At 34.6% G+C, this 21,887-nt stretch overlaps 2 protein-coding genes across 4 annotated transcripts; both read left to right on the top strand.

Moving 5' to 3' along the window:
• The first annotated feature begins 1,945 nt into the window (after positions 1–1,945).
• On the top strand, positions 1,946–12,781 carry LOC140010355 (uncharacterized). Its single transcript, XM_072057045.1, has 17 exons — positions 1,946–2,374; positions 5,684–5,772; positions 5,949–6,024; positions 6,369–6,490; positions 6,595–6,636; positions 6,728–6,847; positions 6,994–7,113; positions 7,910–8,045; positions 8,273–8,443; positions 9,912–10,070; positions 10,168–10,274; positions 10,382–10,472; positions 10,552–10,693; positions 11,021–11,180; positions 11,308–11,442; positions 11,533–11,659; positions 12,386–12,781. The coding sequence occupies exons 2-17, from the start codon at positions 5,696–5,698 to the stop codon at positions 12,620–12,622; spliced, it is 2,022 nt and encodes a 673-aa protein (XP_071913146.1). The 5' UTR covers positions 1,946–2,374; positions 5,684–5,695; the 3' UTR covers positions 12,623–12,781.
• A 2,783-nt stretch (positions 12,782–15,564) lies between these two features.
• Positions 15,565–21,367, top strand: LOC140004263 (uncharacterized). 3 transcript variants are annotated; one of them, XM_072058189.1, is made up of 18 exons: positions 15,565–15,751; positions 16,244–16,436; positions 16,738–16,857; positions 17,041–17,113; positions 17,206–17,327; positions 17,469–17,519; positions 17,639–17,758; positions 17,887–18,006; positions 18,295–18,430; positions 18,640–18,810; positions 19,037–19,192; positions 19,310–19,416; positions 19,513–19,603; positions 19,827–19,968; positions 20,196–20,349; positions 20,448–20,564; positions 20,667–20,793; positions 20,928–21,367. In XM_072058189.1, the coding sequence occupies exons 3-18, from the start codon at positions 16,766–16,768 to the stop codon at positions 21,168–21,170; spliced, it is 2,022 nt and encodes a 673-aa protein (XP_071914290.1). In that variant the 5' UTR covers positions 15,565–15,751; positions 16,244–16,436; positions 16,738–16,765; the 3' UTR covers positions 21,171–21,367. The 3 variants fall into 3 exon arrangements, with proteins under 3 accessions (XP_071914290.1, XP_071914289.1, XP_071914291.1); XM_072058188.1 differs by lacking the exon at positions 15,565–15,751 and having other exon boundaries at positions 16,075–16,436; XM_072058190.1 differs by lacking the exon at positions 15,565–15,751 and having other exon boundaries at positions 16,075–16,436; positions 17,044–17,113.
• The last annotated feature ends 520 nt before the right edge of the window (positions 21,368–21,887 follow it).

A 21,887-nucleotide genomic window follows, 5' to 3' on the forward strand; every position in this document is an offset into this window, starting at 1 on the left:
TCCATCAGTGAATAGATTAACATTATTGACACTCTCTTCTCATGTAGTACATCAAACTGGACTGATATTTTATCTACAGGGTGATGATCAGGTAACTTTTAAAGATATTGGAGAAACTGGCATAGAAAGGCATAATTAGGGCAAATAGGATAATACAGTGTCATAATATTAGTGGAAGACGAGAAGGGTCGCTAATCAAATTGATGTTTAGTGTCAATCACGCATTAATGGCTTAGAGGGAAGATGCTTATCAATGGGATGTGAAAGTGACGACAGTTTGCTCTGTCAAATGCAAAAGAAGAAAGGCACCAGTTGTTAATTGAAAAAAGAACATCAATGCTTCAATCGGTTGTGATAAATTTTAATTGTTCACCGATTTGATGGAATGTGCAGACAATGTTCTCGTGGAGAATCCTATGTGGTTGTTACCCTCACGACCTAAGCAAAAGAATATGCGAAACAAAACAGCTGAATTTGAAGCTTTAATTTCCATGGCGAGACATCACATCACATATATATGACCCTAATAAACTTACCAGATAGACCAAGTTATTTTTCTAGCAAATGTTGAAAATAAAAAGAAGTAAACTTCAGTAATATATTGCAATATATAAATTCTATTTGCGAGCGTGCATCGAGTTAACCGGTAACAATTTTTGTTATTGTAAATGAGAGGTTTTAAAATCAGAACCTCTCATTTACAATTTCTCTCACTTTATCATCCAACATCTACTATTTAAACGGCAACCTTTGTTTGTCTATTGTTAACAAAAACCTCATCACAAAAAAAGAATATTAGAAATTCATATAGCAAGTACTACTAGTGCTTTTATCTTTTATGACAATTTTAATTCTATCCATTAGACTTGTAAAACTACAACAAATATCAAATCCCAAAATTTGCGAACAATTTCAGAAAAGATTCTACAAGTGTTTCCACACACATACACAAAAAAAAAAAAAAAAGAAGAAGAAAAGATCTTGAATACAAAAAATAGAATACTCACCGCTAAAGTTCCTGTCATTTCACAAAAAATGGCTTCGAACCGCACAAGAGTGCTTGGGGTTGTCAAATCGATGTCTAAAATTATACATTCAAGGATTTATCATTTGGGTGGCACTGTTTGGCCATTGGAGGAGGGTAGGGATAAAACGCAAGTATATTGCATGGAGACCCCCATCAGCTGAGCCTTAACCACCGTCCATTGCTGTGACAGCGGGCTCCCATCATCATCAGCATGCATGTGACCCGTGCTCATGGTTTGCTCCTGCCCAGTGAAGTGTGCGAGGGTTATATGATACGACAATGCTGCATGTTCGTCTGGTGCTCGTCAATTTTGGATCATGCATTTATACTTGCGTTATTGCTTCTTCTGCTACATAAAATGCCTGTATGGTGTATGCACGCGTCAAAAAGTAAGAGCCTGTTCAGATTGCTATCTTCCGAAGTTAGTTTTTTGGTTTTTAGAAAAATATTCTGTAATGATTTAATGCATGCGAGATAAAAAGATAATTAGTAAATGTGTTTAGAAAAGAAGGACAATTCAAACCAAGGCAGATAACAGATGAAGAAAAAAAATGTCCAAAGAACAAAATCGATCGGTGCATGTTAATGATAAATTACTTATGCTACAAGTTTCAATTGATTTTCTGCATTATATATCGAGCCGACCCTATAGTGTGAGAATCAAATATGTATACTTTAGCTAATAAAGAGGGTGAAAAAGACATTGAACGCTTTCTAAGATCATTAATTTTATTAATTGCAACTCGTACAATCTCCAGCACTAATACCACGAAAGCAAGTATGCGTGCACTCAACATTTATATTTGTTAAATTGGGCACAAACATCATGCTGCAGGCTCAACATGTATGTATGTATGTATTGGAGTATAAATTTTGACCAACAAGCGCCGACATATGTCGATGAGATTTTACTACAACTTAGCTTAATTAATTTAAGCTGAGAACGTTTGAAACAAAGAGATAGGTCGACGAGATTGATTACTGAAGTTTTCGAACAAAAGTTTCTTCTTGAGCTTTTCTTTCTTCTTGAATATGCTTTCGCAGGAACCTGGTTGAACATTTGAACAGTCCTGGCCACTCGATTTCATACTTGGCGTTTTCTGTGTCTTTCCATTTAAGTTGAAGCATGTTTTAAGCAAATTCTAGAAACAGAGGTCAGCTATTTCTTCTGCTGGGACAGAGGTAGAGCCTGGTTATCAACTAGCAAAGATGACGAGTCGATTCTCTTTTACTGGGACGACCGCAGGACAGCACTCTGCAATCAGCATCATTTACAGCAAACTTGAGTGGTTGTTTTGTTCCTCTCATTGACATGTTATCTGAATCCTGGGACCCTATTCCCTGTTGGTATGTGTTGTTTGGCATTGTTGTTCTAGCCTGCTTTCAAATTTTCATTTGTGACCTGCCAGGAATGTTATTAAACTACGAACTTTGGAAAAAACAACACACGTTTTCAAACAAGTAGCACCGTACATTTTCACAAATTTGATTCTGCTTAAAAAAAAAAAAAAAAAAAAAAAGGTGTACTATGAAGACAGATACTACTTCTAATTAAGAACAACACTGTGTGTAATTTGAAAAGATATACAATTGAAATAGGACATCTACTTTGAAATGGAGACAATTCTACCGTTCTATGAGTATAGTCTAACTGCTGCTCAACAATTATTGATGGGAGAATTTAATAATTTGTTAATGTTTTTGAGTTAATTCCAATAAACCCCCTTCTAAAATGTCTCCTTCTCATATTATCCCCTTGAATGACCAATTGAATCGATTCACTTCCCATGTTATTATAAATTTCTCAATCAGGTAGTATAATTAGGTTGGGGAGTCCAATTTCGAGCTGAATTTGGCACGTGCAACGTATATGGTTGTGTGAACTGAGAATATTACCTTCCCCATGTTATATAAAATTTCACAAAAAAGTTTTCAACTAACTTTTGAATGATAAAATAAGTCAAGATGAACTTTCAAAATTTCAATTTTTTTTAAAAGTTCTGAACTTATAAAATGTAAAAATACAATGTACTTAAGAATTATATTTTTATAAGGATTTATATTTTATACGCTGATAGTGTATGCATACACTATTACCATTGGATGCATGACAACTCATCTGAATTGAAAATTAAAATCCAAATTTTGTTTATATGTTATGCATTCAACTGTGATAGTGTATGCACTATTGATGTATATAAGATTTGCTTTTTTTTTTTTTTTATAATACATTTTACAATTTTAACACAGAAAAGTAACAAAACTACTGGGCCTGACTTTATTGTATCCTTTCTGGTCCGTTAGTGATAAGCAGGCTCCTATTCATTAGTCCTAAAAGTTTCCCGGCAGGCTTTTTCAAGTTGGACCACTGAGCTTCCACTTTGATCACAGGAACAAAAGGCGTTGGATCGTTGGTTGTCACTTGAGTCAAGCCTTTTATCTTCATTGTGGACATTTGAATCATGACATGCAATGTGTCTTAATCCCCATGTTAAATATATTCATTTGATCTAAGGAGTGTTTATTGGGCACTCATTAAGGTATATTTTAAGTGCTATATTTTTAAAAATATAACATTAATTATGAAAAGTGAATAAATATAAGAGAGGATAAGGAAGATTAAATAGAGAAAGTATACAAATGTAAGAGAGAATAATAATTGTTAGTATGTTATATACACAGGTTAGGTGAATTTTAGGCGTGTTAACGAGTATCCAATGAGTGCCTGTTAGAAAAATCAATCCATATTTCATCTGGTTATTTTACAAGTTCAATTGATACACTTACTTTTGGGGGGTTGTTTGACTGGAATTCTATTTAAAAAGTGCTGCAATCTTAGCTACTAAATATTGATCAAGTCTAACCCTTGCTGAGCGATGCACGGGACGCAATTCCAATTGAATTCGAGCTTTTAGTCAATAGGAAGTGATCTAAAATGGCTAAGAGTGTTCACTGGCTCTTAAATTGATAAGAGGCACTAGAGGTATATTGTACTTGAGGTGTCAAACCTTTTTCCTTTATTGTTTTTCCTCCATTCAAGGCATTTTTTCTGATGTTTGTTTACTCCCAAGGAGGGCGTGGTTGTATTGCTTCAGACAAAGGCAGCACTTTATTTGAGAAAATCCAGCTGTGATAAAGTTCTAGTGTGAATACTTTTATGTGAGGATATAATTTATGTTACATGCATAGACAAACTACTTGTTATACTGGATACAATTTCCACATTCGTTCTAATTTGTGCACATTGGCCCTCATTTTGTTAGCATCGATTAGCAAATTTTTTCTTGCAAATGTTACATCTATTGAGTTGAACAATGATTGAAAGACCTAAGATATGCATGTGTTACTCTTATTGAGCTGGACAAATATTAGATGTTTTGTGCATCACTGGTACTAATAATCTATTATCCAGTAATGATGGTAGATCAATGATTGATAGTAGGCAACAGACAATATTTAATCCATCACTACTGTTTGATGATCAATGATTGATACTAATGTATGACGTATGTGGTGCATCTGAAGCATGGAATATCTTGTGTTATGGTGTTAATTTCTTAAAGTTTTCTATTTGAATTTTAAAAAAAAAAAATTCTTAGGAAGTCACTAGAAAAGGAAAAATATCATGTGCACTAATTCATATTTACGAATTGATCTTAATGCAATTTTTTGTTTCAAATTGACCTTAATGCATTTTTTTTTCAACATCACCACCTTAATACCTTAACTAAAAATTAAAAAACAAGATTTAGAAATTTGATATTTACATAAATAAGGTGTAAATAGAAGCAAGCAGAACATAAATTGGCTATTTATGATTGATTGAGTTTTAAAAATCCAGAATAGGAGAATGTACAGAGCCATGTTGATTTCTGACTAATGAAAATATTCAAAATGGCGTGGTTATAAACTTATAATACAAGTTTTAATTAAGTGAAGCGATTGTTAATTAACTTGGGAGATCAAAAGAAAAGAGACATTCACATTGAGACAAAGGAAGTCTTACGAGATCTCCAAAAAAAAAAAAAAAAAAAATTCTATTCACTAGGAAATGTTGATCCATACCTAGAGAAAATACCCCGCATCCTCAATTTTTTCCCCCAAGTCAAGGAATTTATGCACATTTTACATACTTTTAAATGGACTTAGATTTTACTAAAACTGGACGAAGATGAAGAAATTCATAGCTACATATGCGCTGCACCAAGTCTAAACAGGAATTGCATTTGAACAGCAAATCTACTGTTTAATAACCTCACTTGTACCTATTCTTTTGTGACATTGGTTATTTCTATCTGTCTTGTAATAACCATAACTATTGCTCAAAAGGCCTAATCCTAGCCCTAGGCAACATATTATGTTATCTTAAGGAAATTGTATCGGTTATCTCGGGTTTCCCTCCATCAATTATACATTCTCCTCCATTAAGTAGTTGTTCTTCATGACTCTGTCTATAAATATACAGCTAAATCATCTCATAGAACTTGGTGCTTAGTGCACTTTTTATCCCTCAACATTTTTATGTCGTTGATACCTTGAAACTGCAAGTTTCGCATCATGAATGATAATTGATTATCATATATCCCTCAACTTTTTATCATATATGCATGAATGATTATTACATATAGTGACTAGAATTTGCTAATATCTCCAAAGAAAACTAAAAGGATGGGCTGTGGGAGGCAGTGGAGCTCTAAAATCTGGTGGCTGACGGTGGTTGCCAACATATTGTTCTTCCTTAATGGGTGAGTTTAGAGGTTTTCTACTTCCTTCCTCCTCGTGCTTTAGTTTTTCAATCTTTCCTTCTGGCAGGCAGTTTTGTAACCGAATATTATCTTATTAATTCTTGTCTACTACATCGCTACCCAATGTATATCAGTTTTAATATGATGCGTATTGCTTCTTTAATTCATGAATGCAGGAGCGCAAAGGGGACAGTTATGGGAACAAATTTGCCTTCAGCTCCGGGGGTGAAGTTGTTGGTTGAGGATCATCAAGTAATTTGCACTCAAAACACACTTCTTTTTTGGTTGAAAAGGAAAAAAAAAACACACACACACACACAGCCTTCAATGCATTGAAAACATGTATCCTTAATTTTAAGACTTGTCAAAAGTGTTCATCTTAATTGGGAGAAATGTAAAGCCCACAATGAATAGCTATTCTCAATAGCAATACAAGAAACGGAGGAAGATTAAAGTTCAAATGGACAAAAGGATCGAGGCTTATGGTTGTATTCATTATTCAATGTTGCACTCCCCGATTCTCTAAGATGGCCATTAACATTAATTTTTGTGCATTCAATGCATGGTGTTAATTGACTTATATGCGCATCCATCAGGTGGCATTGCAAAACGGCATCGTCAACGTTACATTGTCAGCTCCGGAAGGCCTGGTCACAAAAATCAGCTATAACGGGCTGGATAATTTACTAGAAGTTGGAAACGAAGACGATGATCGAGGGTAAGCACAATCGTCGTGAACAAATTCTTTTTTGGAATAATTTCCTTCTTTGCATATATTATTGTAAGCTTCTGGGTTTCGGTCATGAAATTGTCGGATTACAGGTATTGGGATGTCGTTTGGACCAAAAGTAAGACACTGGACTAGTAAGTGTTGTTTACAGTTTACCTTTTTCATAGTCATAGTTGATTAGTTTTTAAAGAAAAAAATTTGGTCAAGGAATGAATGATTTTGCAGCTTGAAAGGAACGAGTTATAAGGTGGAAGTGGAAAATGAGAATCAGGTCGAGATCTCATTTACCAAAAAATGGGACGCTTCCCTCAATGGCCAAGTCGTTCCCTTGAATGTAGACAAAAGGTAAATCCATAAACGGATTAATTTCCTTTTTGCATTGTTTTGGTTCAGGAATAAACCTCTGGAAGCGTATATACAACGTCAAGAAGAAAAGAAAACAGTGAAACAAATAGAACTTGATCTTTAATTCTTCTTGAATTGCTGAGCAGGTTCGTTATGCTGCGGGGATCTGCAGGATTTTACACCTATGCCGTGCTTGAACATGAACCTGGAATGCCTGATCTGGACATCCCAGAAGCAAGAGTTGTATTTAAGCTTCAACATGACAAGTACTCCCCTTGAAGCTTCTGTTATCATCATCTTCTTGTTTGCAATTTTAGCAATTTTCACATGAAATTGGTGATTGATTTAGTCATGTTCTGGGTGCTTAGGCATTATTCGCTAATGGAGGGAAGTTATATTAACACATGGATTCTTTTAACGGGTGCCCATTACTTAACACGTAAATCACATTTGAATTACCATATAAATACACACTCACAGTTATTGCACCTCAAATTAAAAATCTAACACTTAAAACTCCTCTTATTGAGTGTGCAGTAAACACCAATTAGCCAAACTGTTGACACATTGTATAACCAAACCAAGAGAACTATTTGACACGGACCAGCAAAAGTCTGTCAAAAAACAAGAAAAAAAGTGACATTATTTACTTTCTTAATCTTCTAGTCCATTCCTATTCACCTGTGAGGGCCAGTTAACAATCTAATTCGTTCTATAACCCTTTGTAATAAATAATCAGTCAGTAATAATAATTTATTTTTGCAGATTTATTAGGAGTTAACTAGGAAAGATCCATTCAGCAAATCCTTGACAGTATCTAAAACTAGACTCAAATACTGGTGGGTTTTAAAACAACAAAGACATCAATCTATTTTCTGAACTTCTGAAGTAAATTATCTTTTTTCTGAAGAAAGATATAGAGGATCTCGTCTTCACCAACGACATTCTGGCTCTCCTATATCTTCATGTATATATCAAGAAATCACATCTTTGAATGGCTGTAATCAATACACATATTTCTTACTTGAAAACTCGTACTAATACTTGGACCCGGATGCATAGGTTTCACTACATGGCTGTATCCGATGTCAAGCAAAGGTTGATGCCACAGCCTGTGGACCGTCAGACAGGTCAGGTGCTTGATTTTCCTGAAGCCGTTCTGTTAACAAAACCAGTTGATCCCGTATTCAAAGGAGAGGTAATTACTTAACCATCTTTCTCCTTGCTCAAATCCACTGATCCAAAACTTTTTTTCTTTCTTAATTTTTGAGTCCATTAATCTATTCATATTTGCACAAAATGGATTTAAAATTTTTACGAGTTGATTTCTTTTAATGTCTTCATTGGCTTTGGGAAATGGAGATTTTTTCTGATTTAATTGGGATACGAATTATTGCCACATGCAATGCTGGAACGTGAACAAAGGTTGATGACAAGTACTTCTATGCGGGTGACAACTTCGACAACCGGGTTTACGGGTGGGTATGCAGTGACCCAACCATTGGGTTTTGGATGATTACACCTAGTAACGAGTTCCGTAACGGTGGGCCCTTCAAGCAAGATCTTACAACCCATGTTGGTCCCACCGTCCTCAATGTAAGCAATTATTGCCTCTTTTTTTTTTTTTTTTTTTTTTGAATGATCACTAAATTTCTAATTAAACATATTCTCCACCCAATAAACACAATCTTCGTTTTTGTGAAACTATATGTCCCACCAATTGTGGGGATCAGTTGTAGTTTGAATTATTTATAATTTCTTGTATTAGCCTCACGGTTGTGGATAATAGGTAATCTTATGGGAAAAAAAAAATGATTACACGAGAGTATAAGATTTTGTTCATAGAAGAGTGAGGATATGTAAAAAGAAACATATAGCAGCATTTGTGGTACAAAATAAAAAAAAATAGATAAATAACCTCTCTCTCTCTCTCCTTTCTCTGCTTTTTTTCTTTAAGGAAATAACTCGAGAAATGGTGGGAATTAGATAGGGGCGGAGCCAGAAAAAAATTTTAGTGGAGGCAAAAATAACACTAAAATTTTTTATTTACTCTTTTTCTAATTTTTAAAGCAAAAAAAAAAGTCTCATGCATAAAATCACCATTTCACAAGTTAAAATATTTATCAAATAACCCATTTATTAGTTATTACATTAACTAATCAATTTTTAAATTTCTTTAAAACAATAATAGTCTCATGCTCTAGAAATATATTTGCAAACAAATTTAAAATAATAATAATAAGAAGTAATTGTTTAGAACCTGATTTTGATGGTCTCCTAAAGTTGGTGAAAAGAGCTGCAAAATGTGGCGGACCCAAGTTCTAGAAAATCAATTGATTTTGGTGCAATCTCTAAATAGGATGAAGTGATCAAAAGAAAGAGTAACAAGCTTTGGTTGTGGGGAAAAAAGGGCTCTCCTATGTATGTTAGGGAGTGGGGATAACCGAGAGCCAGATGAGGAAAGGGAAGTTGGAGAGTGGGGACAAAGGAAATAAATGATAATTGGATGAAGTGATAAAAATAAAAAGTAGTTGGCTTGGGTGTGGAAGAAGAAGAGCCGGTTGTGAAGGAAAATGGGGGACCACAGGAGTAAAGGGAACTTGAGGAGTGAGGACCAAAAGGAATGACTGATATAATTGGTACTTGGCCCTGTTGGTGGGAAAATGGGAACTAAAGGAGGAAAGTGAATGATATAAATTTTGTGACCCATTCTTTCACATTTTTTCTAAAACAAATTCTGGGGGTACCTTTAAAATTATGTCAAAATTATAGATATATTATAGGAATTTGAGGGAGGCAGTGGGGGCCCGTGCCCCCACTTTGAATCCGCCCCTGGAATTAGACATACATTCCGACCTGTTTATTAAAAATTTTCAAAGAGTACATGATAGCAAGGCTACACACCTTAATTCAGAGAAATTTTAAAAGAAATTAACACGCTCCACATTTACAGTAGTATTTATAGTATCAGGCTGGTGTGTGAGTTTTCATCTCGTAATTAATGAAATTATGTAGATTAGGTTTTCCAATTTCTGTATTTCTAATGAGTGAAAGCCATTTGCAGATGTTTGTAAGTACACACTACGCGGGAGATGAGCTCGCGTTGCAATTCACAAGCGGAGAGCCATGGAAAAAGGTTTTCGGGCCGGTTTTTGTGTATCTTAACTCAGACGTTAAAGCCAAGGAAAATCCTTCCCTACTTTGGCAGGATGCAAAGCAACGGGTAATGATCTTTTTTGGCTCACATTCAATTTGATGATTATATCTATATTTCTACATTTAATTCAAAGAAGTTATCCTTTTTTGCCTCGAATTTATAGATGTTAAAAGAAGTTGAAGCATGGCCATACACATTTCCCAGTTCCAAGGATTTCTTTAAACCCAATCAAAGAGGAACAGTTGGAGGTCAATTGCAAGTTCTTGACAAGTAAGTATATTATATTTATACGCCTCCCATTTTAATTACTCTTCTGTAGGATTCATAAGTTCGCTCGTTGGCAATTTATTAACTAAGTATTTGATGAACTAATTTAGGTTCACGAATAAGGCCCCTGTCCCAGGCATAAACGCCTATGTAGGATTAGCAGCACCAGGAGCAGCAGGATCATGGCAAAGAGAAAGCAAGGTTATATACACAACAGATACCTAGCTATAAATTTCTTCTTGATCATAAGCCACACCTTTTCATCTTGTTATATTTTCAGGGCTATCAGTTTTGGACCAAAACTGATGCTAAAGGGAACTTCGTAATCAAGGGAATCATACCAGGGAAATATAGCTTGTACGCATCGGTACCAGGACTTATTGGGGATTTCAAACATAGCCAAGATGTCACCATAACCCCAGGTAAATTTCTTCCTAGGTTCTAATACCAACATAATTAACAACTAATGTACCCTCACATGATAATTAGAGATTTAATGGATACTCGTTAATATAATGCATACTCAAAGATTTTAGTCTTCACCCCCTTGACAATCATTGCTTCCCCTGCTACTACTGAAATCACACTTAACATATCATGTAAATGTACGTGCTAATAATTATTATCCTCTTTCACATTTATATACTTATTTCTCTAAAAATTTAACACTTGGACAATGGTGAAGATTGGTGCTCCTTACACTGACCTATGGTAATTATTACTTATTAGTTTGTGAATGGTTAATACAGGATCCAACGTTAATTTGGGTAATTTGGTCTACAAGCCTCCGAGAAATGGACCTACACTATGGGAGATAGGTGTGCCAGACCGCACGACCGGTGAATTCTTTGTTCCCGAGCCGGAACCAACTTTAAAGGTCCACGTATTTACGACTGGCGATGGTGAAAGGTTAGATATAATTACTATAATTAATTTGCAATATTTACTAAACAAGGTTTTTATTTTTTTTTAATTTCAACTTGGCATGTAAATATTTTGTCTATTGGTGCCCCCCCCCACCACCCCACCGCAACAGCGGAACATACGATGACAAATTTAGACAGTACGGATTGTGGAACCGTTACAATGACTTGTACCCTACAAGAGATTTGGTGTACACCGTCGGAGTCAGCAATCATACAAAAGATTGGTTCTATGCTCAAGTTCAAAGGTATACTCCCACTTAATTATCATGCCTGCTTACTAATTTCATCCCACTAATTACCCAGAATCGTACTTAATCTGTAATTATTAATTTTAGGTGCAAGGACAAACAGACTTGCATCGGAACCACCTGGCAAAGTGTATTTAACCTCCAAGAATTGGCTGCCTCTGGAAATTACACTCTCCAATTAGCACTGGCATCCGCAAGTTTTGCCGAGCTTCAAGTATGAACTTTTATCCTTCATTCTTTTCCCTTACCATTTCCCAGCGCATGATTAGATTTTCAATAAGCTCAAACTATAGCGAAAACAAATTGCTTTTGTGTGAGCTTAAAGGGAAAAATGGAAATAGAGAAAACAACCCCAAGCTTCAAAATTTTCAAGCACAATTTGAGCATCAATTGAAATCGAGCATGATCAAATAATTATATTAGCCTTTCACCCGAACTTCATTTTCCCGGGTCACGGCCTATTAAAATTTTTCTCGTTTCAATTAGCCCACTAAATTTCTATTAGCTCTAGGCTCCTACAATGCTCTCTCTCTCAGTATTTGTTTCTGTTTAGAGGGAGAAAAAGAGATGGAGGAGGATGATTTTGGTGACATGATAAAATTGTCCCTATTTAAGTGGTATACATCTCGTAGTGTTAATGAAAATTCATAGAATCGTCAAATTAGAGAATTATCAAGATTTAGGTAGGTTGATTAAATATTGACACGAAAAAAGAAAAATTATAATGGGTTAGATGAGATTTTCTAAATACAATTTGGTAATCTATGGTGCGCTTAATTTATTGATATAATTCTTTAGTTTCCTTGAAAACTATTTTAGGGTATTCGCTTGTACATTTACCAAAATTCAATTTGACACCGCAAAAGCTTAAATGAGTTCTGTTGTGTTTTGCAATTAAAATTGGTGCTGATTCTTTTGCGTGATTGCTGTTGATAATTAGGTCCGATTCAACGACAGAAATGCAGCTCCTCTCTTTACAGCAGGTCTAATTGGGAGGGATAATGCCGTGGCCAGACATGGGACTCATGGCCTGTATTGGCTCTTTAGCATTGGTGTACCTAGCAATTTGCTTGTCAAAGGGAAAAACACAATATTTCTAACGCAAGCAAGAAACTCCGACCAGTTTAGAGGATTCATGTACGACTACATCCGATTTGAAGCTCCCGCAACCCCATGATCATGATCAGCTGAAAGATGTTTCCACTTTTGAGGTGGATGGATTTTCGTCCTAATCAGAAACGACGCTCTACACTTTGGAGAAATTGTAATGTCACTTCAATATTTCGTATTCACTGCCATTTTATGATGAAAAGTCATTATTCATTTTTCCTCTCAATATTTTGGACACGGACTTTGATGGGTATCAACCCACCAAAATTAAAATTTCTACTCTAAAAACTTAAATTTGAGTGTAGCGATGAGTAGGTTTGTCTCCTCATAGACGGGATGATTTATGTTCTTCCAAACAAGAATTAAATGGGGGGGGGGGGTTTCAGAAATTGTAATTAAAATAAATAATTACCGTAAATAAAAACAAGCTCTAGTCAAGTTATTAATTTCAAATTAATAACAAACAAGCTCTAGTCAAGGATATAATTTCAGAAGTGGTTCATACAGTTGCTCATTAATTGCAATAATTATTTAATATATCCGTTAATAAACAGGTTATAGTTGACAAATACGCGATGACAACTAATTTTTCTTTATCGTCTTGATAGTTAAGGTACACCTGTTAACTATTTCCCTAACCAAAAAACAACTTCAGATACACTCGTAGAATTTAATTTCTTGATCGTATTAGAAACTAAAAAATTTCTGTTTTAATCAATAAACACATTATCGAGGTTTATTTAAATTAGATCATATGTTTCTCTAACATGAAACCAATAACGTTAGTTACCATAAATTTAAGATAATTTAACAATTACGGATTTATTTGTCTTAATTGGCAATAGATTGTTAAGTTGGATTAAATATTGGGTGCCCATGATATTCAAGTAACAAAACAACAATGAGAAATTAAATTAGAAATTAGAAAAACCCCATTCTAATTTCTTGATTGCATTAGAAACTAGAAAAACCCCAATCTAATCAATAAACATGTTACCAAGATTTATTTAAATTGGATCATATGTTTCCTAACATGAAATCAATCATTCTAGTTACCACTATTTTAATATAATTTAACAATTACGGATTTAACTATCGTAATTGACAATAGATTGTTAACTTGGATTAAATATTGGATGCTCATGATATTCAAACAATCAAATAACAATGAGAAATTAAATCAGAAAACATACGAATATTAACGAATAAAAGAAATAGATAAAAATAATTAGATCTCACAGTTGTAATTGAACCAAATCCCTTATTACCCCTTAACTAAAAAGAGAAAATTAATTGTTCGTCGTTGAGAATAACTCAGACAATTTCATTAACGACCGTCGCATTAGCTTTTGACAACGAACAAACAAAAGAAAAAGAAAAGACGAAGGGAAAAGCTCTGTGATTCTCGTCTGGTGTTGAGACTGGTAGATTGATTCTTTTCCAAACATAGGCAGACTCTTAAAAGTTACGAAAGGAAAAATCCCTACTCCTCACGTTACTCCTTTCCTAATCTATTAGGACTACTACTGCTAATACTTCTAATTTCCCACGAAAGAAATATTCCTAAATTAACAAAAGATACTCTAAGTCGTTTTCCAATACAATTTGAATACATGCTTCTTAGGTCTTCAACTTGAACTGAAAAACTATCATGTGCATAAATCTCGACTTCTCCGGACTCGCAAGCTAGTTTTAGGTGCGGCCACATGGAACGGGTTAAGAATCTTCATTAATCCTATTTTTTAACCCTTTTTCATGCCATATTCCTGAAATTAGCATTAGTTATCAAATATAAGTAGAATCCATCAATTATTATAATATTTGGCCAAAATCAAAGAAAAATATTCATAAATTTAATGGCAATTAGACACCCTACCAGACTTCGTTCAATTGTGTTTTGTACGGTTCTATTCAATCATTATGCATGTTTAAATTTTTTATGTATAAATACATCATAATATTATACTGAATATATGTCAAATATTTTATTCATGTGTATCACTTTTATCCCAAATATAATAATATAATGTAATTGAACACCAAATAAGGTAAAAAGTACAATAACCGGACGGAATCACACTTAATTTCAACTGCACTGGCCCCTCTCCCCAAGATTTTGATCAGAGTGGTTGCTTATGTTGCAAATTGCAGTTTTATGGAAGTTTTGACTTTTTTATGTTATTATAATTCAAGTAGCAGAAGTAGATCGAGTGTTAAACGAGTAACCTCCAACAAATATTTAACATGGTCTACCTTTTCTGAGAAAAATTTGTTGTCAAGTTTAATAGTCGAGTATTCGAGACACATCAGATTGCACATTAGATTTTTATGCAACTCTATAGTAACTACGAGTAAATTGAAACTTCATGCTTAAGCACATAATTAATTTTTCCTTTAATTGGTCTAAGTAGAAAGAAAAAAAAGAGGAAGCAACGAGTAATTTAGTCATGGAGTTGGCTGTTGGTCCGAATTTTACCGAGTTTGCTCTTAAAATTACAAATGAACATCATTAGTTTTGTCTACCATCTCGAGATCAAGCGAATACAACATGGGAGTTTCTGAAATTAATTCTGGATTTGGTTTTAATCTTGAATGCTGAAAATTGTTACTGGGGTTGGCTTGGTTTATGCTTCTGCAGAGTTTTCCTCTTTTTTTTTTTTTTTTTTTTGCCCCTTGAAAAAACATTGCGCAAGTAGAAATTTCTCAAAAGTAATAGTTGGATTAAAACATTTCAGCAATGCAAAATGGTAAAGAAAAAACATTTGTCTACACAGGTACTTTGATAACATGTTATGGCAGACTAGTACTACTATTTATTTCTACTTCACAATAGGAAATAAGGACTCATCCACAATTTGAAGGCACAGTTAACTGGAAAAAAAAAAAAAATGTCGGTGCCGAGCAATTCTCTTGTTAGAGCCTAAAGTTGATAAGTGAATAAAATCAGGAAATCTTGAGACATGTTTCCACTAGAAATCTAAATTAAACAAACCACCGAAAGACAGTTGTACCACATAAACTAGAAATCTAAATTGGCCAAACCACCGAAAAATAGAGGATGAGGAAATAAATTCTTGAAGTTAAGTACAAAACCTCGTTTCGGTGTGCTTACTTCGTAGCAGAAGAAATGACGAACGAGCAGAAGAAATCATCGGCAACAATAAGAAGACATTTCTGTCGATGAATCCTTTCACGAGTATGTTGCTACTCTAATTCCTATAGCGCCGTTTGGATTAACTGTTTTTGAAGGTGTTTTTGAAAAATTTTACTGTAGCAGTATAAGAAAAATTTTTACTAGAAATATTTTTTGAAATATTTAATATATTGTATAGATGACATGTTTTTTAAGTTGTTTTTATTTGTGTATTATTGTGACGTTGTATTTGAAAAATTTGTTTTTGAAAAAATGGCCATCCAAGACAAGTACTATCGGTTCATAAATTCACAAGTATGTTGGGCGGTATTACTGGAGATTATGATTCCTATATGTTCATGCACATATAGAGTTCTGTATTTCTACATTTACTGAGAATATTATGTTAGTTCCATCAGTGCTATTATGAAAGAAGAATCTATGAGTTCTTTCCTGTCACCGGACCAATCATTATAAATTCTTTCACATGTATATTCATTTGCTCAATTATGTTTTATTACAATTATACTTAAATCACTTTTTTTTTTGAAATAGTTAGCAGAAAGAGTTTCAGCACGCGTTGCCGTTTAAATTTCTCACGCGCACAGATAAAGCCCTACGAATCGAAAGCTTGCTGCTAAGCATAAAAATCTCATCACGGTCTCATTTATTGCGGTGATCTGCAAGAAGGAAGGACATTTCATCAGCAACAAATTAGAAGACGCTTCGGTCGTTGCATTTCTCACAAGTATGTTGCTATCGTCTTGCTAGAGTTTCAGGCCGAACATAACATTTGTTTGTTTATACACACGTCATTACTATCATTTCAGTTCTTCACAAGAAAGTTAAAAAACTTATATTGTCCAATCTCAACAATTACCGGTATCTTGACACCAAAAATTCAACTAACTTGAGTATGAATTGTATTTTCAAGTCCTTGAGTTTTATTTTTCTTGGTTCAATTACGATTAACTTGGTTATATTTTGTAATGAAAGAGTGTGTAGAGTTTTGGTTCCTAATATAATGTATATTACATCTTCCATTACAGGTTTAAGAGTATAAGAGGGACGTGGAAGATGAGCGAGAGGAGACAACTGAATAATGTGGTTGGGTGGCTTGGAATATTTCTTCAGATATTGTTGCTTACTGAATGTGCAGTGACAAAAAAGTAAGTTTGTTGCTCAAAATCATTTTTCTTGGCTTCTTGATCTTGCGTGTTCTTCGCTGCGGCAGCCATTTTGTATGGGAACCCAAATTGGGAATTTTGCAAAATTTCTATAGTTTGGAGACTCCTATGTCGGACCACTTTCTATTTTCATGACCTACTATTTCATGAGCTAATTTTATGCAGAAGATTTACAGTTAAAGACAGCAAAGACCTGAAGAAATTTCCTCCAGTTCAATTTTATAGGCAAAAAGATCACGTAAAGACGAAGTACCTATTGACTATTTGTTCAATTCTATTTCAAAATTTTCCAATTCTTGAGAAATGTATGCCCTCTTCTTTTTTTGGTAGGTTGTGGTGGATAATGGCCTGGTCAAGGTTACAGTGTCCGTTCCTGGGGGCACGGTTACAGGGATAGAGTACAATGGCATTCCAAATTTACTCGAAACAAGAAATAAAGAAACTAATAGAGGGTATACACCAATTTCCTTCTCAACGATGTTATGTTGTTTATTCTCCCCTTTCTCTTCACCACCCCCCACCCAAAAAAAAAAAAAAAACACTCCCTTCTTTTTTTCTTTTGAGCAAATTTGACTTAAATTGAGTGAATGCAGATATTGGGACGTTGTTTGGAAATTCCCAGATCATTCTGCTTTCGTTGAGAAGTAAGCCTTAATTCTAGTTTTGATGGTTGATTCGAATTTTTACGGCCTCTCCAACCAATTCATCAACTATTTCTTGCCAACATTAAGATTAATCCTTGGATCTTGGGCAAATTTTGCAGGCTGGAAGGTACCAGCTTTGATGTGATTACGGAAGAAGACAGTGGAGTAGAGCTTTCTTTCACAATAACATATGATAATTCGATCAATAGCCCACAACTTCCACTAAATATTGATAAAAGGTGCAGCATAGCGAAGTCAATAATAAGTATCAAAATAGTTTCAAGTGCATGGTGAAGCATGTTTAGAAGTTTTTATTCACTACAAAATTCATTCATGGAGCAGTGACAAAATTGAAACTCTTATACAGGTTCATATTGTTACGTGGCCACAATGGATTTTACACATATGCCATATTTGAACGTTTGGAAGGATGGCCTGCTCTTGATGTATCTCAGACCCGGGCAGTATTCAAACTTGAAGAGAAACTGTAAGAATCACAATTGACAAAACTAAAAGGGGAGATTTTTTTTAACAAATAAAAGAAAAAATAAAGATGATGGAAACGAAAGAAAAGAATAACATATCAGCAGTTTTTTTCTTTTTAACCCTCCCACTCCTCTTACGCCCTTTTTACTCTCAATTGTTAAATTCAAAATTTAAACTCTGAATCTGCCAGCGGAAAGAACTCTAAACACCCTCCCCCTGGAGAATTTTTTTTTTAAAAATTTTTTTGGTGTCCCTAAGCTCAATTTGATAGTTTATGATGTCCTATCAGGTTTCAATATATGGCTATATCCGATAAAAGGCAAAGAATAATGCCAACATTAGAAGATAGGGAAAGAGGTAAGACTCTTGCTTACCCAGAAGCCGTTCTTCTCACAAATCCAGCCAATCATTCTCTCAAAGTAGAGGTTAGTTCTATCAATTAAGCACTGGTAATGTGATTCTATTAATTAAGCCGTAGTAATATGATGTACCCTTTTTTCACTTCCCAATGTGTCAATTATCATAATTCATGATAATTATGATACGATAATTATCATGAATTATCATTATTCTTGATTTTTTTTTTTTAAAAACCATCATGACTGATGGAGTAATTTGATCCCTTAATGGGCAGGTGGATGACAAGTACCAATATTCTAGTGATGTTAAAGATACTCGGGTGCACGGGTGGATATGTACAAATCCACCCACTGGATTTTGGATGATAATCCCAAGTAATGAATTCAGAATTGGTGGTCCTATGAAACAAGAACTTACATCCCAGGCCGGCGCAACTACTATATCGGTGAGCATGGACTTATATGAATTCCCGTCTCTTGAAATATGTTTCATTGAATATAATTGTCTAGACGGTAGTAAGGGCTTAAAATCTCTAACAATCTTGGCATGTAAGATTGATATTTTACATATCATAACTTTGTTTTTTTCATTATGTCAGCTCCTCCTTTTTTAGATAAATTTTGAGATATGTAAACAAAAGCAAATTTTTAATGCTGTTTTTCACTCTTAAGTCGTTCCATACCAATCATTATGCTGGAGAAGACATGCGACAACAATTCAGAGATGGAGAGCCCTGGAAAAAGGTTTACGGCCCTGTTTTTGTCTACCTAAATTCTGTTCCAGAAAGTGGTGACCCCGACTCACTCTGGGAAGATGCCAAGCAACAGGTAATTTTAATTGGTAAAAATACAAAAAAAAAAAAAATTACTCTAAATAAGATCGCACATAGGTTGAAAAATAACTGTGAGATTCTTTATCATATGGGCATTTTTCAATTATGGCAGATGTTACAAGAGACTGAGAACTGGCCATACGATTTCCCCCGTTCAGAAGACTATCTTTCTGCTGATCAACGTGGTAGTGTTAGTGGCCGGTTAATAGTTCGAGACACGTACGTAAACCTAAGCTTTTATGTCCTCATACTTTCTTGCAAGCAATGTTGCAAATATTGGATTAGCACTAAACCTCAATAATTACCATCTTTCAGTGGCAAAAATCAGGATCTAAAGAATGGGAGCTTAGCTTATGTTGGCTTAGCTCTACCGGGTAATGCTGGATCTTGGCAAATGGAAAACAAGGTATGTACTTAAATCTAATGGAGTTAGCCAAAATTGGATTTAGATGAAGATAATTTTTTTTTTAAAACTTGCAATCAGTCTCCTTGATGACATGCATGATAATTGCTAGAGATGGTTGAATCTGTAAAATTACACCATTTTTGTGATCGGTTCAAGAGAAATTTAGTTTTGATAATCCTATTATTTGTAACTTGTAAAGTCTACTCACGCTTAATCTTAACAGGGCTATCAATTCTGGACACAGGCGGACAATAATGGTAACTTTTCAATTGAAAATGTCCTACCAGGGAACTACAGTTTGTATGCTTGGGTGCCTGGATGTATTGGTGACTACAAATATGATTCCTACATCATCATCTCTCCACGTAATTCTTTTTCTTTTCTTTTTTTAAAGTTTAAGAAATACCTTACTTAGCTCATTTAAATTTGATGAGATTAGAAAAACCAAGAATGGAGGGAAAGCGGTCCAAATTGGAGCAAATTTAGCATTTTATCCAACTTTAACAATTTGTGAATTGTAAGATCAGCCAAAAATTTTTTTTTTTCTTATCAAAACTAAATTGGTCTTGATGCTCAATGCCCTGATAAGCAGGAACAAGGATCACACTTGATAATGTTATATATGAGCCTCCAAGAAATGGCCCTACGTTATGGGAAATTGGGATCCCTGACCGGACTGCAATTGAGTTTTTCGTGCCTGATCCGAGTCCACGGTTCACAAATCCATTATACTTGGCTTACGAGAAGTACGTTTCAGTGGTTATACAACTATTATTACTATTGTTTTTTTTCAATCGATAGCCACTAGAGCCATAAATTTTTTTTTGGTGGTTTAAAATGGCAGGTTTAGGCAATATGGATTATGGGATCGTTACTCTGAAATATATCCTGACCATGACTTAGTTTTCACTGTTGGCGATAGCAACTACGAAACAGATTGGTTTTATGCTCAAGTAAATAGGTGATTACACTTGTCACTCTTTTCTTCATTGTAATAATTCTTTAGGAGGGAAAGGGAGAGAATTGTGTGGCGCTAATGCTGAATTAGTCACATTTTTTACAGGAACATTGGAAATCATACCTATATTCCAACAACATGGCAAATAGCATTTGATCTCCAAAATATTGATGAATCCGCAACCTATACGCTCCAACTTGCACTGGCATCGTCAACTGGAGCTGCATTGCAAGTATGGCTTTCATGTTCATCTATTGCCAATTCTTGAAAATTTTCAATTGTACTTCCTTAGTGTTGGCAATTTATTTAACTCCTATTTGGTCATATTATTTAATACTAATATTTCTCTTTCGACTTCTTGCCAAGGTTCGAATTAACGACCCAAATGCTAGGAACCCCATTTTTAATAAGGGTTTGATTGGCAAGGACAATGCAATTGCCAGACACGGTATTCATGGGCTGTATCGGCTATATAGCATAGAAGTTTCGGGCTCTCAACTTGTGCGGGGAAGAAATTCGATATTTCTCACGCAGTCAAGAAACTCATTCCCTTGGGAAGGGATAATGTATGATTACATTCGTCTTGAAGGTCCGCCTCAAGATAACTGATGTCTAAGTAGCTATAGGAGCGAAAAGTGAAAGATGGAAATTATAGATAGGAGAAAATGGGGTTATAATGTGTGTTAAAATTGCATGTTATAACCATGAAATTTATATTTCTGCATGATACGAACTATGGCAATGTAGGATAAATTTTGCTTAATGATTAAAACTCGAACAAAAAAAGATATAAGCATTCCTATCAACGACAAGGAATTGTTGACTTAGTTCCTGAAGCGTGCTTATTATGCCTTGTAGAGTCATAATTCGTGCCATCTTCAGCAGACGTACAATTCCCAAATGCAAGGCCTTTTCGCTTTCTGACTTTTTATTATGTATTGTTCATCTTCATTAAGACCAAAAATGTAAAGCAGCTCGGATGTTCTTAGTTTCAACAGACTGAGGGCATGCATCTTAATGTATATTGAACTCATAATTTAAAATTTGTTGAGTTCTCATCATGGCTAACGAGTATTTCATCCAATAAAATCACTGTACTCTTTAGGTTGAAACAGGCATAACTAGTCATACTGGTTGCAACTTGCAAGGGAGTCAATTCTTTGTCAATCCTAGAAAATTTTCTGTAGATATAAATATTCTCTAATATTGGCAACTCATTATTGTAACTTGAAGATTTCTTCCTGTCTTATCCAGTTTTTTCTTCACCCATCCTACTTTTTCTTTTTAGATTAATTGGTGATAAATTCATCTCACCGTATAATTCAA

Source organism: Coffea arabica, chromosome 7c (assembly GCF_036785885.1).
Source record: "Coffea arabica cultivar ET-39 chromosome 7c, Coffea Arabica ET-39 HiFi, whole genome shotgun sequence".
In the NCBI taxonomy this organism is placed as follows: Eukaryota; Viridiplantae; Streptophyta; class Magnoliopsida; order Gentianales; family Rubiaceae; genus Coffea; species Coffea arabica.

What these genes read in the sequence shown, in the direction of transcription:
- LOC140010355 (XM_072057045.1), top strand. Translation starts at nt 5,696, where the DNA reads ATGGGCTGTGGGAGGCAGTGGAGCTCTAAAATCTGGTGGCTGACGGTG. An exon ending in AGATGTCACCATAACCCCAG is followed by an intron (nt 10,694 to 11,020) that starts GTAAATTTCTTC and finishes TGGTTAATACAG; the next exon opens with GATCCAACGTTAATTTGGGT. An exon ending in TTCTATGCTCAAGTTCAAAG is followed by an intron (nt 11,443 to 11,532) that starts GTATACTCCCAC and finishes TATTAATTTTAG; the next exon opens with GTGCAAGGACAAACAGACTT.
- LOC140004263 (XM_072058189.1), top strand. Translation starts at nt 16,766, where the DNA reads ATGAGCGAGAGGAGACAACTGAATAATGTGGTTGGGTGGCTTGGAATA. An exon ending in CCACTAAATATTGATAAAAG is followed by an intron (nt 17,759 to 17,886) that starts GTGCAGCATAGC and finishes ACTCTTATACAG; the next exon opens with GTTCATATTGTTACGTGGCC. An exon ending in ATCATTCTCTCAAAGTAGAG is followed by an intron (nt 18,431 to 18,639) that starts GTTAGTTCTATC and finishes CTTAATGGGCAG; the next exon opens with GTGGATGACAAGTACCAATA.